This window comes from Rana temporaria, chromosome 2, assembly GCF_905171775.1.
Source record: "Rana temporaria chromosome 2, aRanTem1.1, whole genome shotgun sequence".
Classification (NCBI taxonomy): Eukaryota; Metazoa; Chordata; class Amphibia; order Anura; family Ranidae; genus Rana; species Rana temporaria.
Window position 1 is genome coordinate 374,927,924 of NC_053490.1, and position 17,306 is coordinate 374,945,229.

Genomic DNA, 17,306 nt, shown 5'->3' on the forward strand with positions numbered 1-17,306 from the left:
GGGTAGTAAATGACTGCAGATAAACCGGTACAATGTAAGTAGGAAGGTCCGTTTCATCTGTGTGTGCCACCTGAGGCTAATCACTTTACAACCACTTTGATAAAAAAAAAAAAGCTTTTATCATATGGAAAATTCCCAGGCTAGATAGACAGACAGACAGACAGAAAGATAGAAAGACAGATATATTATTACCTGCAGTTTCTGAAGGAGGAGAACATCTGATATTTTTTCTTTTTCTTGTTTGGCCTGTTTAGCTTTCCAGTATTGTTTCTGAGCAGAGTATCTGTTCATGGGACATACCTTAAACAAGCAGTCTGGGAAGACATGGAGAGGGGGAGTGAGGTAGATGTTTGCAGAAATAACAATGTGCAGTGGGAGATAGGAAGTATGAAAGAAAAGACTGTAGGGAAGGGTTAAATCATTGATAAACAAAATATTGGATCATTGTCATCGGGTCAAAAAGTGTTAAAAATTCCAAAATGTTATGCTTTTCACTGGAACAGGAAGAGAGGGGAATATTCTTTCAATGGGGATGTCTGTTTCGGTGACAAAACTCTAAAACAGACCATAGATGGTTCGAATTTTGGCTAGTTTAACAGGGGCTGACCGAGATTCAATCCATGTATGGGCAGGCTGACCTAAGTTGATGCATTGATTACAACCAGCATGTCAGATTTCTAGGATGCGATAATTGTCAGTGACTATAGCCACTAGCAATAATCACTGTGTTCTCCTGGCAGGGACAGCACCCCGTGCCATTCCCCCCATAGGGAGAACACAATAGCTCAGCGGAATGGGTTTCCCCATGAACCCTGACTGTGTTGTTGGAGGAATTGAGCGATTTCATTTGCTGCAACCGGTGGGAAAATCGCATCATCTATAGCCTGCCTAAGGCGGGCCATACATTATACAATTTTCTTGTACAATTTTCCTACAATTTACCAAAACCATATAATATGAAGTCAAACCTAAACACTTTGAAGGAAGTGAAAAGAATCCAGAAACAAAAGCTTGTTTTACCCGTTCCCTATTATATCTAAAATGTTATATGTTTTTAATCTTCTTGTTTAAATGATGCTAAGCCAAATTATGCCCTGATTTACTTTTATCTTTTTTGAACTCCAATAGTATATGGTATTCTTGACAAGTTCTGCATTTCCCTACTTTAAAACAAAGGACAAAAGGCTGATAAATGGTAAGCTGTAGCACAGCTCCCTGTGGCAAGAGGGGAACTTCAAGCCTTTAGTACACAAGCAGCAGGAAGGGTTTTGAAGCTGCCTACTGGGATTACCCTGATGATGATAAGGGAAAGACACAGATATTGACACTTATGTTCTGTTTTTGCTAAAGTTTGCCATAGTGTAGATATATGATACAATACACAAAATTGTTAATTTAAGTTGCTATGTACATATATGAAACAATAAAACATTAATGAAAAAGTCCAATCATGTGCTAATTATGGAATAGAAAAGTGATCAAAAAGTCCTTTTGTATAAATAATTCTTGTGAAGAAAGATCTGTGTCTTGAATGAGCAGTGAAGCCTCCACCAGATAAATGACAATCACCCGATGTGAATAAATAAATTGGCTCCTTACCAACTAGAGTGGACCCTTTAACTAAAAAGAGGTCAAATCAGCTTTGTTACACAAGGTAACCATGGTAAGTGCAGATATAGAAGTCCCAATCAGCGATCATAAGCCTGGTAACAGATCTCACATCCCATCGAAAATATAAAAGAAAGGCCGCAATAGTATAATACCGTTTATTAAAAGCAATAAAATTACGTCATCAGGAAGCGTTTCCTGATGACGTAATTCCTTACGAAACGTACGTCGAGGCGCACACTGGTCACGCTGACGCACGCTACTTCCGGGTCTTGTTGGTAGAGTTGGAACGCACGCCACACGGAGACACACAGAGACCCGCTCTCTGTATTCGATACCACGCGCAGTAGCCTCAGTGCCGGGACTTTGGCACCTGATCAAGTAAGGAGCCATTTGGCTGTCCTGTTATTTTATTGCTTTTAATAAACGGTATTATACTATTGCGGCTTTTCTTTTATATTTTCGATGGGATGTGAGATCTGTTACCAGGCTTATGATCGCTGATTGGGACTTCTATATCTGCACTTACCATGGTTACCTTGTGTAACAATGCTGATTTGACCTATTTTTAGTTAAAGGGTCCACTCTAGTTTGTAAGGAGCCAATTTATTTATTCACATCGGGTGATTGTCATTTATCTGGTGGAGGCTTCACTGCTCATTCAAGACACAGATCTTTCTTCACAAGAATTATTTATACAAAAGGACTTTTTGATCACTTTTCTATTCCATAATTAGCACATGATTGGACTTTTTCATTAATGTTTTATTGTTTCATATAAGTACATAGCAACTTAAATTAACAATTTTGTGTATTGTATCATATATCTACACTATTCACTAGGTCTAGCGCCCCCTCCCTCACCATTTCCATATATTGTTCAGTCACCTGAATTTGGGGAGCAGCTCAATTTAATTTAATGTATCCATTTATATATATATTTTTCACATTTACTGGTTCCACTTCTAGTAGTTCCAGCCGTGGCGCATAGATCTTTTCCATACCAAAGTTTGCCATACACTAGTAAAAATTTTGTTAGAACATTTTCATTTTAAGAATTGATGGGGTCAAAACGACATTCCTTTTTTTACTACAGTGATGGGAACATTCAAAGAAACTGGATGTAAAAATTTTCACGAACAACAATTTTTAAATGGAGAATGTGTTTTTCATTTGGGAAAATCCACTAACTCCAAAATTAAGTGTTAAAAGCAAACTTTAACCCCTTGGCGCAAGCCACGCACAAATATGCGGCCACTCGCCACCTGGTCCTTGGTGTTGAGGGGCCGCATATTTGTGTGAATTTCTGTCCATAAAGCAGTTACCCGCACCTAAACAAAAGCTCCTGAACGCAAGCAGCCAATTTTGAGATCACGTGACCGCCGTGACAGCAAATCACGGTGGTCACATGCTCTTAAGCCCTGCTTCCCACCATCATAAACCTCTTAAAGGGCTGGGAGACACTGACGTTAGGAGGATAAAGAACTTTTGAAAGACGTTTGTCCTGTCATCGAATGTACTGATGAGACATTTTGAACAAATGTTCAACCATTCATTTAAAAAATCAGCTAGTGTATGGTCCCATTCACACCAGAAACTGTACATAACTGTGCGTATTTGACTGCATGTTTACATGCATTTGAAGCGCATTTAAAGCGTGCTTGACACGCGCTTTGCATGTGTTTTGTGCTGTGTTTGCAGTGCATTTTTCAAAACGTTTTTGGGCTTGGCTTTCTTGGCTTAAAGAGGCATGGTGCAGTGCATTTAAAGTTCGTTTGTAGCGCATTACCTGCATTTGCGGTGCGAAACAATGCAGCATACTCTATTTATTTCAACTGCGCTGAACTGCACTGCAATGATGTGAACTATGTCCATAGGATTACCTTGATTTTGGGCTGTCTATGCAGTTGGAGTGCAATTCAAAATGAATGAAACTGCAGCCAACTGCATTTAACTGCGTTCGTGGGAAAAGGGCCCTATGGCAAGTTGAAATGTAATAAGGGTAGTACATGAAATAGTGTGACCCCTACCACCTCTATAAGTTATATTCACCTTGGCTTATTCAGAATATTTTTCTAAGTCTCTAAGCTAAGCTGTACCCTTAGATGTGCCCTTTGTTTTTAGATGTATTTCCACCCAACATTCTGGGAATTAGAAGGCCGGCATCATTAGCAAGTGTTTCACATTTTAGACTGACCAAGGAAAACTAGATGTTCCAGTAGAGTTGGACTCTGCTCACAAATTAAAAGAAGCAGCAAAGAAAGTCTCAAACGTCACAGAGTTTCCAGTTAAAATAAGAACAATTAAAAGTTGTAAACATCAAAGCGACTTTGTTGCTATTTTCAAAGGGAAAAAACAAGCATTTTCCGCTGAAATTGTGTTACCTGGAGGAGATAATCTTTTTTTTTTTTTTTTTTTTTTAAGCAAGAATGCAATTGGTGAGGATGATTGTCACGACATTATAGTGTTAAAGTGGTTGTAAACCCTGTTGCACAACTTTTACCTACAGGTAAGCCTATAATAAGGCTTACCTGTAAGTATTGTAGGAAATATATACCATATACGCGTGCGCCAACGTCATCGGCGCATCTGCACTGAAGAAACGGCTTGATGGTGCCATTTCTAAAGGGCCTGTGCCGTGAGGCGTTTACGCCGATTTAGGTGTGTTTAGTGTTTTTTCTGCTATTCAGCTCCTCTTCTGAACGTGCCTTTGTTTTTGTTTTCAGGCTGTAAACGCTCCTCTTCTAATAAGCCTATAAACATCTTTGTGTGCATGGACACATAGGCTTATATAGAGGTGCTTTTACAGATTGAAAAGAAAAAAAAAACACAATTGCCTGTAAAAGCATTTTTTTAAGCCCAGTGTACATGAGCCAAATAATCACATAACAACACAAAATAGAGTGCAGCTAGTAACATAATGTTCAGTAGCTGTTAGAAGGGTCAGCCAATGAAACAATCAACTATACAGCTAAACGGTCCAACAATGAATGGGTGGTGGTTGGTCGTACATTGAGTAGCACATATGGGGGGGGGGGGGAGACATCGGCTACAAATTCTGGGTTGGGATTAATACAGTATATAAATGATTTGGTTTTGACAGAAATACACTCCCATACACTTATACAAAGATTCAAGAATGTTTGTTTTCTCACCTCTAAATTTTTTGGGTGGGTTGTCAAGATCTCCAGCTGCTGGCTCCACCACACATCTATCATCAACCAATCTATACAAGAGCAGAAAAAAAATGTAAATACAAATGCTTTTTCTTACTTTTCAATGGTATTTTCCTTTACTAACATATCTTCATGAACATACCCCTTATCTTCATTACTTCATTGCCAAAAATAGTAAAATCATTCTAAAGAGCTAATACCAGACAACAAGTGGAAGCCAGTTCAATTTACCTTTGTCTAATCTAAATACTTTGTAATCTGCTGCAGACAGATTCCAGACAGGTTCTCACAAGTGTGGCGGGTGGGTCTATTTCTTGAAGCATGTAGTAGGCGACTTGTCTTCATCTGCTTATTGCAGGGGTTTCCAAACTGTGGCTCGTGGGCCATATGTGGCCTTTATCTGCCCTTGAGGCACCATTCCGTCCACTGATATGGGGCACTTCTCCCATTGACACCAAAATGGGGTATTATTCCTTCCACTGACACCAGAGATTGGGAACTAATTCTCCCCCTAACACCAACCATTGGACACTATTCCTCCCACTGACATCAAAAATGGGGTACTATTATTTCCACTGACATCAAAAATTGGGTTCTATTCCTTCCACTGACACTAGAGATGGGGCAACTAATTCTCACACTGACACCAACCACAACCATTAGCCACTATTTCTCCCACTTTCCCTTTAAAAAAATTAGGTACTATTCCTTCCACTGGAACCAAAAATTAGGTACTATTCCTTCCACTGGCACCAAAAATGGGGTACTATTCCTTCCACTGACAACAGAGATGGGGAAATAATTCTCTTACCGAAACCAACCACTATTCCTTCCACTGACACCAAATATGGGGAAATTCCTTCCACTAACACCAAAGGTGGGGAAGTAATTCTCCCACTGACACCAACCACTGGGCACTATTCCTCCTACTGACACTAAATATGGGGGACTATTCCTTCCACTGACACCAAAATTAACACCAGAGATGGGGGAAGTAGTTCTCCCACTGACACCAACCATTGGGCACCATTCCCCCACTGATATCAAAAATGTGGTACTATTCCTTCCACTGACACCACCTATGGGGAACTAATTCTCCCACTGACACCAACCACTGGGCACTATTCCTTCCACTGATATCAAAAATAGGGTACTATTCCTTCCACTGACACCAACCATTGGACACTATTCCTTCCACTGATATCAAAAATAGGGTACTATTCCTTCCACTGACACCAACCATTGGACACTATTCCTTCCACTGATATCAAAAATAGGGTACTATTCCTTCCACTGACACCAACCATTGGACACTATTCCTTCCACTTATATCAAAAATAGGGTACTATTCCTTCCACTGACACCAGAGATGGGGAACTAATTATCCCACTGACACCAACCATTGAACATTATTCCTCCCACTCACATCAAAAATAGGGTACTATTCCTTTCACTGACACCAGAGATGGGGGATTATACCTTCCACTGACACCAAAATTAACACCAGAGATGGGGGAAGTAGTTCTCCCACTGACACCAACCATTGGTCATTATTCACCCACTGACATCAAAAATGTCGTACTATTCCTTCCACTGACACCACCTATGGGGAACTAATTCTCCCACTGACACCAACCATTGGACACTATTCCTCTCACTCACATCAAAAATGGGGTATTATTCCTTCCACTGACACCAGAGATGGGGAACTAATTCTCACACTGACACCATCATTATGCAATATTCCTCCCACTGACCTCAAAAATTAGGTACTATTCTATCCACTGACACCAAAATAGTGTACAATTCCTTTCGCTGACATCAGAGATGGGGAAGTAATTCTCCCACTGACACCAACCATTGGACACTATTCCTCCCACTCACATCAAAAATAGGGTACTATTCTTTCCACTGATACCAGAGATGGGGAACTAATTCTCCCACTGACACCAACCATTGGACATTATTCCCCCCACTCACATCAAAACTAGGGTACTATTCCTTCCACTTATACCAGAGATGTGAAAGTAATTCTTCCACTGACACCATTTTTTTTTTTTACTCCCACTAACCACCAAGCCTATAGCATTGTTTTTTCCTACTGATGTCGAGGGGTTTTCTACTCCCACTGGCCACAGTCCGGCTCCCCTAAAGTATGAAGGGCAGTAAACTGGCCCTTTGTTTTGAAAGTTTGGGGACCCCTGGCTTAGTGCTTGACCACTTATTTACAATCACAGAGAAAGTATGAATCTGAGTGGTTGCTACAATGTAGCAACGCCTCTTACCCTTGTACTGATACAGCAAGCTTTCTGTGTGTGAGACGTAGCAAAGAACCTACAGTGTGTGTGTGTGTGTGTGTGTGTGTGTGTTTGGGTATACCTCTCCTGTAGTACAAACAGATAAGCAAAGGTGGTTCCCAGGTCATCAGATTACCACAGCAGGCTTTAATCCCTGTTTGTATCCCATGGTCTACTTTATGAAGTTGTTTTGCAAAATTTACTTTTATTTTGTACATATTTTGGCATATTTGCTTGTACTGTAGATGCATACATAAGTAAAATAAATTCTATCTCTCAGAATGGAAATTTAACCTCTTCATATTAACATTTTACGTGCCTATTTCTTCATACTTGTGCACACGCGTGTAAAATATTTACTGCCAACTCAGAATTCAGTTTTTTTTTGTTTTATTTTTTTACTTATCTATAGGCAGAGCATGTTTACCTGCCATATTGAAAGAATTAGCTTATAAATCTTATTTTTAAAATATTGCCACTGTATACCTTTTTGGCTGATCTGCATACCACGGTCAGTGATTAACTGAACAGTTTCTTCATTGCTGAGAGTTCAGGAAGGTGGAGATTTCCACTGCATCCTGTATACATGCCCACATGTGTGATGCCAATATCATGTGACCTGGCTATCTTTGATCAACAAGTAATTATTCTCTCCAACATAAAAGACACAACTGAGCATGAGCAGGTTGGCTACTCTGCCTGTGTTAGCTGGCTTTCCCCGGATAGACAATACACAATGCGGAGGATTAATCCCTTAAGTTCCACGGTGAGTATAACAAGCATGCTATGCTGCATATACAGACTGTTGTGGGTTTAGTAACACTTTAACTCTTCCTGAAGAATCCTCAGCTGTTGGTCCCCTCTGCTAACAGTCACAAGACCAATGCCTCGGTTTCTTTAAAATGGAAGAACAGAATTCAGGCAGAAATGCTCATCGCCTGGTTGTGCTTGAAGAGCAATCCTTTTTAACCACTTAACGACCGCTGCATGTACATATACGTCCACAGAATGGCACGTACAGGCAGATGGGCGTACCCCTACTTCCCTGCCTAGACGTCTGGGAGCGATCCGGGATGAGGGGGCGGCTATTCGTTTCTAGCCACCCCCTCGCGATCGCTCCCCCGGAGCTGAAGAACAGGGAGAGCCGTATGTAAACACGGCTTCCCTGTGCTTCACTGTGGGCGGCTGCATCGAATGTGTCATCCCTTTTATAGGGAGACACAATCGATGACGTCAGACCTATAGTAACACCCCCCTACAGTTGTAAACACACACTAGGTGAAACATAACTCCTTCAGCGCCCCCTGTGGTTAACTCCCAAACTGCAACTGTCATTTTCACAATAAACAATGCAATTTAAATGCATTTTTTGCTATGAAAATGACAATGGTCCCAAAAATGTGTCATAATTGTTCGAAGTGTCCGTCATAATGTCGCAGTCACCGCCATTAGTAGTAAAAAATAAATAATTAATAAAAATGCAATAAAACTATCCCCTATTTTGTAAACGCTATACATTTTGCGCAAACCAACCGATAAACGCTTATTGTGATTTTTTTTTACCAAAAATATGTAGAAGAATACGTATTGGCCTAAACTGAGGGGAAAAAAGTTTTTTTATATATTTTTGGGGGATATTTATTATAGAAAAAAGTAAAAAAAATTGCATTTTTTTCAAAACTGTCGCTCTATTTTCGTTTATAGCGCAAAAAATAAAAACCGCAGAGGTGATCAAATACCACCAAAGCAAAGCTCTAGTTGTGGGAAAAAAAGGACGTCAGTTTTGTTTGGGAGCCACGTCGCACGACCGCGCAATTGTCTGTTAAAGCGACGCAGTGCCGAATCGCAAAACCTGGCCTGGGCCTTTAGCTGCATTTTGGTCCGGGGCTTAAGTGGTTAAAGAGCATTGGACACATAACCCACCATAGAAAGAGGGAGCATAAAACAGTGATTTAAATCATATCTTCATATACTTCAGGATGCCATGATTGTGACTGTGCCTCAAAATCATGACTACTAGGAGGCATACCCTTTGAAATTATACTTGATTCTATAACATGGTGACAAAACATAGATCGCTATGGGAGAGTTGTAGTAAATACTTATTTCAACTGCATGTCTCTTGCTAAAAGGGACAATATCCATCCATTGTCATTACTACAGATAAGAAGTGGCGACCTATAAAAGCCAGACAGTTGCTTATCAGTATCCATTTACTACCAATCAAACTCAAGCTCTGAGTTGATGATAAGCCAAACCACATCAATATACACACACAGCATGTTCCAACCTATTTATCCTGTGCAAACTGTCCAAATACTAGCTGCTCATTCAGATCCATTCTTCAGTAAACACTAGAACCTACATATTGTATGATCACAAAATCACAAGCTATGCTTATAAATGTATTTGTACGGCTGAGTAAAGGTGGTTTAACAGGAAATAAAAGTAAATATTGACCATGATCTGTAAATTATACCTTTAAGTTGCTTTTTTAATGTAAGTATACTGGTTCAGAGGCCCTGGGCAGGATTTTTTTTGCTCTATCTTGGTGTTATAGGCCTCCAGGCAGTTGGCATTTATATGGTATGATGTATTTAAACAATGAACTCTATTTTTCATTTAATTAAAACTGTTAATGACTGCTACATGTAATGACAATGAATAGTTGACTAGGAAAGTAACCTTTTTGAGCGTGGAATCCAATGCAAATGGCTCTTACAGTATTTCTTAAAGTAGTATTAAACCCAACTTCCAAAAATAAATTCTGTATAAACATGCATACAGTATAAGTTCTTTATTAATGAGGGAGAATTGTACTGTACTCCAAGTATTGGAATTTACAGGTAAGTCAAAAATCATAAAACAGTATTAAACCTAAACCTAAAAACAAAAAATTGAATATATTGCAGCTTACCATTCCTATTGAAAATTCATAGACCCAGAGATGTCCCCAGGCAATAAATAAGAAGGGTGGGCTACAACAAGGCAAACAGAACTGTGACAACGGGCCCAACAAAAACAAGGGTCAACAGACCCAACTATGGGACTGAAATGCCTGTGTTCAAACCAAAGAGAAGAAGGATTTCCAGAACTGATGATACATTTTGTTTTGGAAGTGGCTTTTCCGGCTTTGAGCAATGTGAGAATGAGAGAATCCAAGACACCCCTGTCCTTCAAGACCCGAGTTTCAACAGCCATGCTGTTAAAGCCAGCAACGGAGAAGAAGGATGCAACAACAACAACAGGCAGACAGTCTGAAATGTTTGGAAGAGGCCAGGGATCATCTCCTAGAAGTTATGTCTGGATACTAAGTTCTCCTGGGCAAATTTGGTGCAATGGGAGTTATTGCTTTTTCTCCTGCACTATTTTGCTTAGCAGTTAGGCAGAATTTCCACTGGAGGAAGGCATATATGATTTAGAATGTGGTCCAGGGAGTTAGCAGAGGGCCCAATGCTAGTGCTGGAGAATTCTTGGCTCAGGCTACAAACAGGGGTAACTAGTTGTTATACCTGGAGGTCAGAATTTCGACATCTAGAGTTCCCCATTTCTGATATAGGAGACCGAATATATCGGGATGTAGAGCCTATTTACCTTGGTCCAGGCGGTAACAGCTGAGGTAATCCGCCTTCCAATTTTCCACTCCTGGGATTTCAACAGCAGAGAGAGCTGGTCAGTGTTTCTCCATCTATAGGATGATCAGACCTACTTCCATTAAGGTTATCTGATTGCTTCCTGGTACCTCCTTGTTGGTTGATAGAGACCATAGACATTGTTTTATTGTACCTCGAGTGGATGACCCTGAAGAAGGGGTCCCATGATTCATATCGCTGTGAGCTCCAGAATGTTGATAGATACCTTGAATTCACCAAACTAGGAAGTCCCTTGCTTGGCTGGAGAGGAATATACGGAGATCAAGAGAAAAGGTGTGCTTGTTTCAGCCAAACAAGATGTTAGGTTGAAAGGTTTTTAAATAAAATTGAGTGAAGAGGATGGCCTCTAATGAGGCTACCATAAGGCCCAGAACTCTCAGATAATCTTGCTGAGGGATGTTTGTTTGATCTTAAGATCTGAGAATGAGTAGAAAAAAATTGCCCTCGAGTGTGTATAGAATGAGCCTTGTTATAGGTGTGTGTGTGCATGCATGGTTTGAGTGTGATGCAACTGCTCTTAAACAACAACGTTGTCTAATTTTAACATGATCTTGGTGTTGGTGATGGGTACTTGGTCTTGGCCCCCTTTTTTGTATTAATATATTTTTCCAATAAAATGTATCCCTTATTAAGTAGCATGGCCACATGTGCCTCTTCACAGTGGGAATCTTTCCCATGTAGCCCTTCTCGCCATATGGCATTGGCAATCTAGCAAATTGGAAGTGTTTGCCTCTGCGAAGCGCAAGAAGCACTAATGAGGTAGGTTAATGGGAATATGTAGATAAGCATCTTGGATTTCTACTGATGTAAAAGTAGTTCTCTTTTCTCTGACAGGCAATAACAAACCGTATGGATTGCATAGAAAACTGTGTAACATGAAGATCCCTGTTTAGGGATTTTATCCTTTTTCCTTTTTTTTTTTATCTTAATTTTTCTTTATTGTTTTCCAAAGAGTATACATATCTACAGATTTATATGTTTACATATCAATAGTTTACATTGTCTGGTACAATTACATTATATTTCTACATATAACAAAGCATATATTATTTATATTCCTTAATTTACCCCATCCCCTCCCTCTCTTCTCCCCCCTCCCACCTCCCTATTAATATTATAAACATGTTATAAAAAAGTAGAGGCAGATATCTTGGTCTACATTGTCTTTTGATTGGTTGACAAGGAATAGAATAAAGGGGTAAAAGAGAAGAGAGTAAAATGGAAAAGAAAACAAAAAGAGAGAGAAAGAAAACAAAAAGGGAGAAAGTGTCCAATCTCAAAAACCTGGAAAGGGAATCCAGCATGTCCAGGACTGGAGAGAGCGATATTAGATTGATTTCTCCTTGTCATTCGGCTTTACCAACTACTGGGATAAGGGGGAGTTTGTGGTCTCCCTATAGAGACAATCTCTCCACGGATATTCCCATTTCTGTCAGCCAAGGCTCCCACACTCTTCTAAACCTGTTGTAGTTTCCTTGGATTTTAGGTCCAAGATAGGACAAATACCCCCAGTGAGGTTTAGCACTGTGAACAATTTTGAATAGAATACTTGGAATCTGTCCAGAAGGATGGGAATAACCACTACCCGTGACAAGCGATGGTTCAGGGCAGTTTGCAGATCTGAATGTCCTTGAGAAGATCTTGGTTGGTTTTAGAGAAGAAAACAATGAAGAGGTAGAGGGTTGACCTCTATTTTGTACCCCTTTGAAACCACTGATTGAACCCACAAGCCTGGGACGTGTTTGACACAGAAAAGGGCAAACTGTGACAGATTTTCCCACATATCACTTCATTGTTTAGAGAGTTTTTTGGGGGTACTTGGTAGGTTTTGTGTTCCAAGTCTTGCGCTGAAAGGAAAGACTGAGATTTGGCTTGAAAATAAAGCCTGAGTAGAACAATGGGGTACTCTTCTTTTTGAGGTAGAAGCCCCCAAGGAAGGTGGTTTAGGAACACTTTATTGTGGAAGTACTTTTCCTCCGGTGACATCCATGATGAATTTGTCAAGTGCCTTACTAAATAGACCTCCTCCTTTTAATAAGAATACAAGTGAGCTGATGATTGCAAGCAGTTTCAGTAACCAGTCTTTTAGCCACAGGATTCTGCACATGTGGATAGAAATAAAAGCCATTCTGGAAATCTGTGTTATATCTTGTTCTAGGGCACATATGTCAAACACAAGGCCCGCAGGCTGAATCCGGCTCACCAGGTCTTGTTATGTGGCCTTCACATCCTGTTTTGCAGCCAAAATGTGGCAGAACGCCATTTCACCACCTCTGGCTCCCGCCCTTCATTCCCACTTACAGCTGGCCTTCTGTGTTTACAAGGGATAGCTTTGCTCTCAGTGGCTTCCAGATCTAACAGATCCCTGCACGCACTCATGGCCGGGCACATTGGTGACAGATCTCCAGAATCTAAAAGAGAGAACAATCTCTGGGCAAGATGAGGCAGAGCTGTCTACACAAGGAGATACTACAGCTGAATACATGGTTAGCAGAGCCGCCTACACAGGGAGATAATAGAGCCAGACCATGTAGAAGAGAGAGAGGTGCAAGGATATTTTGGGGGGCAGCAGGTGAGTTTGAGGTTGCACAATGTGCATAGTGCACTCCTAAACCCTGCACCCTGTACACCTCCCATCTCTGCACTCTGTACGTAACGCACTCCTCAACCCTGCACTCTGAACGTAGCACATCTTTAAATCCTGCACTCTGTACATAGCACACCCCTAAACACTGCACCCCTAGAACTGCACTCTGTACATAGTGCACCCTTGAACCCTGCAATCTGTACATAATGCACTCCTGAACTCTGCATTCTGTACGTATCTCAGTTCTGAACCCTGCACTCTGTACATAACTCAGTCCTGAACCCTGCACTCTGTACGTAACTCAATCCTGAACCCTGCACTCTGTACAGATACAACTGGCCCTTTGAGGGTACTGCTGATTTGGCCGCAATGAAATTGAGTTTGACACCCCTGTTCTAGGGCATCAACACAAAAAGTAAGACAGGGGACAATGTCTGCAAATGTTTTGGTAAGGTTCAAACCTGAAAGGCAGGATCAGGCTGGTTGCCTGTGGTCTGGGAAACAGAAATAACAGCTATAGCCAGTTGCAGACCTGGGCCTGCAGTAAGATGGAGGAGAATCAAGTGCTACATTGCTAAGGCTTGCGTGCACAGCAGAAGTGATCATATCTACATTAGTACCAGTCCAGATGCACTGATTCTATTGCTGATTTAGAAGGCATTGGAAGTTCTTTGAAGAAACCAAAGACAAATAATAAACCAGTGAAGCAAATGATTTCTCTGGAAGAGAAAAGAGGTCCATCACCGTAGGACACTAGCAAAAAAATGAGGTCTTACAGAGTGGGTTATGTATAGGGGTACATGCAGGGGTGTGTCCAGCAAAGCTCCGCCATTGTCCAAAATCTTGAAACTACCAGCCTTAAACCAAGAGTCTATTAATATCCAGCCTGTGTCCTGTACTGTGCAATTAATATAACACCTTGTCATTTCATACAATATAACACAATACAAAAATATGCATTTTTATTTTTTCTTCTTTTTGTGCTGACTGGTGTTCTACTGTCTGTGGTGTATTAACTGATATCCTATCAGTGTCAGTGTTTACTCAAGCATGTATAATATATACAAATATAACAATGGATTAAAATATACACTGTATACTTAAAGCAAAGTCACTGTAAAAGCTGGTATCTAATGCTGCATACACATGGGAGGCACTTCAGGAAGTACAGGTCATGCACGGAAAACATGGTTAAATATAGCCCAGTATTATAATTTTAAATAGCTGACAATTTAGAAGTTCCGTAAAAAGTTCTGAGATAAAAATGTTAAATTCTTGCCCCACCATTTTTTATGTAACAATGAATTACAAACTGTATAAGAGACTAAAGATTATTCAAGTGTATTGTATGAATATTTGTTAATTTTATTATAATCTATTAAACATTGAAAGAAAATAAAATAAAAATCACAAATACAGATGTTTACTCTATCTGAACATTACAAGACTTCACAGTGATAGAACTACATTGCAACCATATTTATAGAGCAATAAAAGATTTTATTACACCGATTTATATTTATCAGTGTTCTAGGAGTGCAAGGGTATGCCTGTGGTTCTAGCTTGTAAAAACCCTTGCCCAAGAGAGATCCTTAATAAATCACCATAGCAAAAATGTTCACTCAAGCATCCGAAAGCTGGATCTTTTACACACCTGTCCAACAGTCAGGCTCTGACTTTCTAAATGTATGGCTATGAAATACTAGAAATAATCTGCTAATCGGGTTGCACTTGGATATCCTGATATTTATATGCTGCACAGAGTTCATATGAGTACATATTACACGGTTCTGTTTGTATGCAAATAATGTGTAAACAGTATGTCCCTATGGGCAAATGTGGTCTTAGAGTGCACTGCTCATTAAATAAAACATAAGGAGCATCAGTGTACATACTCAAGAGATTATAAAAAAATTAAGCGCAACCCTGTGCGCCTAATTATATGTATTGGGTATAGCACAAAATTCCTGCAAACCACTGTAAGGCCCCATACACACGACCAAGTTTCTTGGCAGAATTCAGCCAGAAACTCGGTCGGAGCTGGATTCTGCCGAGAAACTCGGTCGTGTGTACACTTTTCAGCGAGGAAGCCGACGAGGAACTCGTCGGGCCGAAAAGAGAACATGTTCTCTATTTCCTCGTTGTTCAATGAGGAAAGTCGGCCCGCCGAGATCCTCGGCGGCTTCCACACTGAACTCGACGAGGAACTCGATGTGTTTGGCACGTCGAGTTCATCGGACGTGTGTACGGGGCCTAAAAGTTATGTTCTGTTATAATACAATTAAGTTATAAAACAATTTTACTTGAAATCATAGGGGTTGATTTACTAAAACTGGAGGGTGCAAGATCTGGTGCAGCTGTGCATGGTAGCCAATCAGCTTCTAACTTCAACTTGTTCAATTAAGCTTTGACAAAAAGCTGATTTCTATGCAGAGCTGCAACAGATTTTGCACTCTCCAGTTTTCATCCCCATTCACATGCTGTGATTTGGGATCGCGGGTAGAATTGCTGAGATTTATCATGCGAAAATCCCTTCAAGGGTATGCCCAACAATACAACACGGGCAAAGCCCAGCATCAGGTAAGGGTTGCCCTGTAAGCTTCTGACCGTTACCGTAAACACCAAAACTACAGTTACAATTGTTTTCACTACAATTTAAAAAAAAAAAAAACATACCAAAGTAGAGCTTAGCTTCAGGTGGATGGCCTGCTGTTACCTCACGCCGCCGGTCACATTTTTTTGCCCGCATAGAACCCTTAAATGGTACTCCAGTAATCCTTCTCTCCCTTTTGCCATAGGTATTCGCTACAGGACAGTCTACAGTTGCTGTGTTCCACTTCTTGACATGTTTAGACTTTATTCAACACCCTACTCCGTAAGTACTCCACAAGGGAATGCCCTCACACATCACCTGTGGTTTGGCAGTGGCTCCAATTTGCCTGGTGTCCACCCTAGCAAACTTTCGCTCTGCCAAAAGGCGTGCAAATATCTGAATCTCAGATTGAGTAATTGAGTGGACTCAAACACTGGTCTCTTCATCCGATTCTAATGCCGCGTACACAAGACCATTTTCAATGGTCTAGAAAAAACGTTTTTTTCAACCCGATTATTGTCAAGCCTGCCTTGCCTACACACGATCGTGAAAAAAAAAAATGCTTGAGCAAAGCGTGGCGACGTACAACACGTACGACGGCACTATAAAGGGGAAGTTCCATTCGGATGGCGCCACCCTTGGGGCTGCTTTTGCTGATTTCGTGTTAGTACAAGTTTGGTGAGAGACGATTTGCGCTTTTCAGTCTGTTACAGCGTGATGAATGTGCTATCTCCATTCCGAACGCTAGTTTTACCAGAACTCTAGTTTTACCCGTCTCATAACTCGCTTCTGATCATGCGTGTTATTTTCACGTCGTTAAAGCCTACACACGACCATTTTTGGAGCATATTCTAAATTTTTATTGCCCATTTTTAACGTCGCAAAAAATGCTCTGGAGCCCACACATGATAGTTTTTAATGACATTAAAAAAAAAAAAAATTTCACATCGCGAAAAACGGTTGTGTGTACGCGACATAACTCTATTTTGGGCAAGCAACAAGTGGCCTACGTGACAAAGGAAGACTTTTCTGCATCTATGTCACAATTCCTTGAACACCTAACAGCTTTGATACAGCCATCTTTGCCCAGGACTCCAAAACGCCAAATTCCTACTCTCAGGCCCCGTACACACGGCCGAGGAACTCGACGTGCTTGGCACGTCGAGTTCCTCGTCGAGTTCTGGGATGAAGCCGCCGAGGAGCTCGGCGGGACGCCTTCTCCCATAGAACAACGAGAAAATAGAGAACATGTTCTCTATTTTCTCGTCGAGCTCCTCGGCCGCTCCATCGAGCCAAAACTGTACAGACGACAGAGTTTCTCGGCAGAATCCGGGTTTTGACCGAGTTTCTCGGTGAATTCTGCCGTGAAACTCTGTCGTGTGTACGGGGCCT

At 40.8% G+C, this 17,306-nt stretch overlaps 1 protein-coding gene across 1 annotated transcript in view; it reads right to left on the minus strand.

The window, feature by feature from the left end:
* ITPR3 (inositol 1,4,5-trisphosphate receptor type 3) overlaps positions 1 to 17,306 on the minus strand; it is a 385,035-nt gene that overhangs the window by 330,775 nt on the left and 36,954 nt on the right. Inside the window, 2 exon segments of the mRNA XM_040339415.1 lie at positions 193 to 314; positions 4,764 to 4,834. Coding sequence (XP_040195349.1) covers positions 193 to 314; positions 4,764 to 4,834 — 193 coding nt within the window.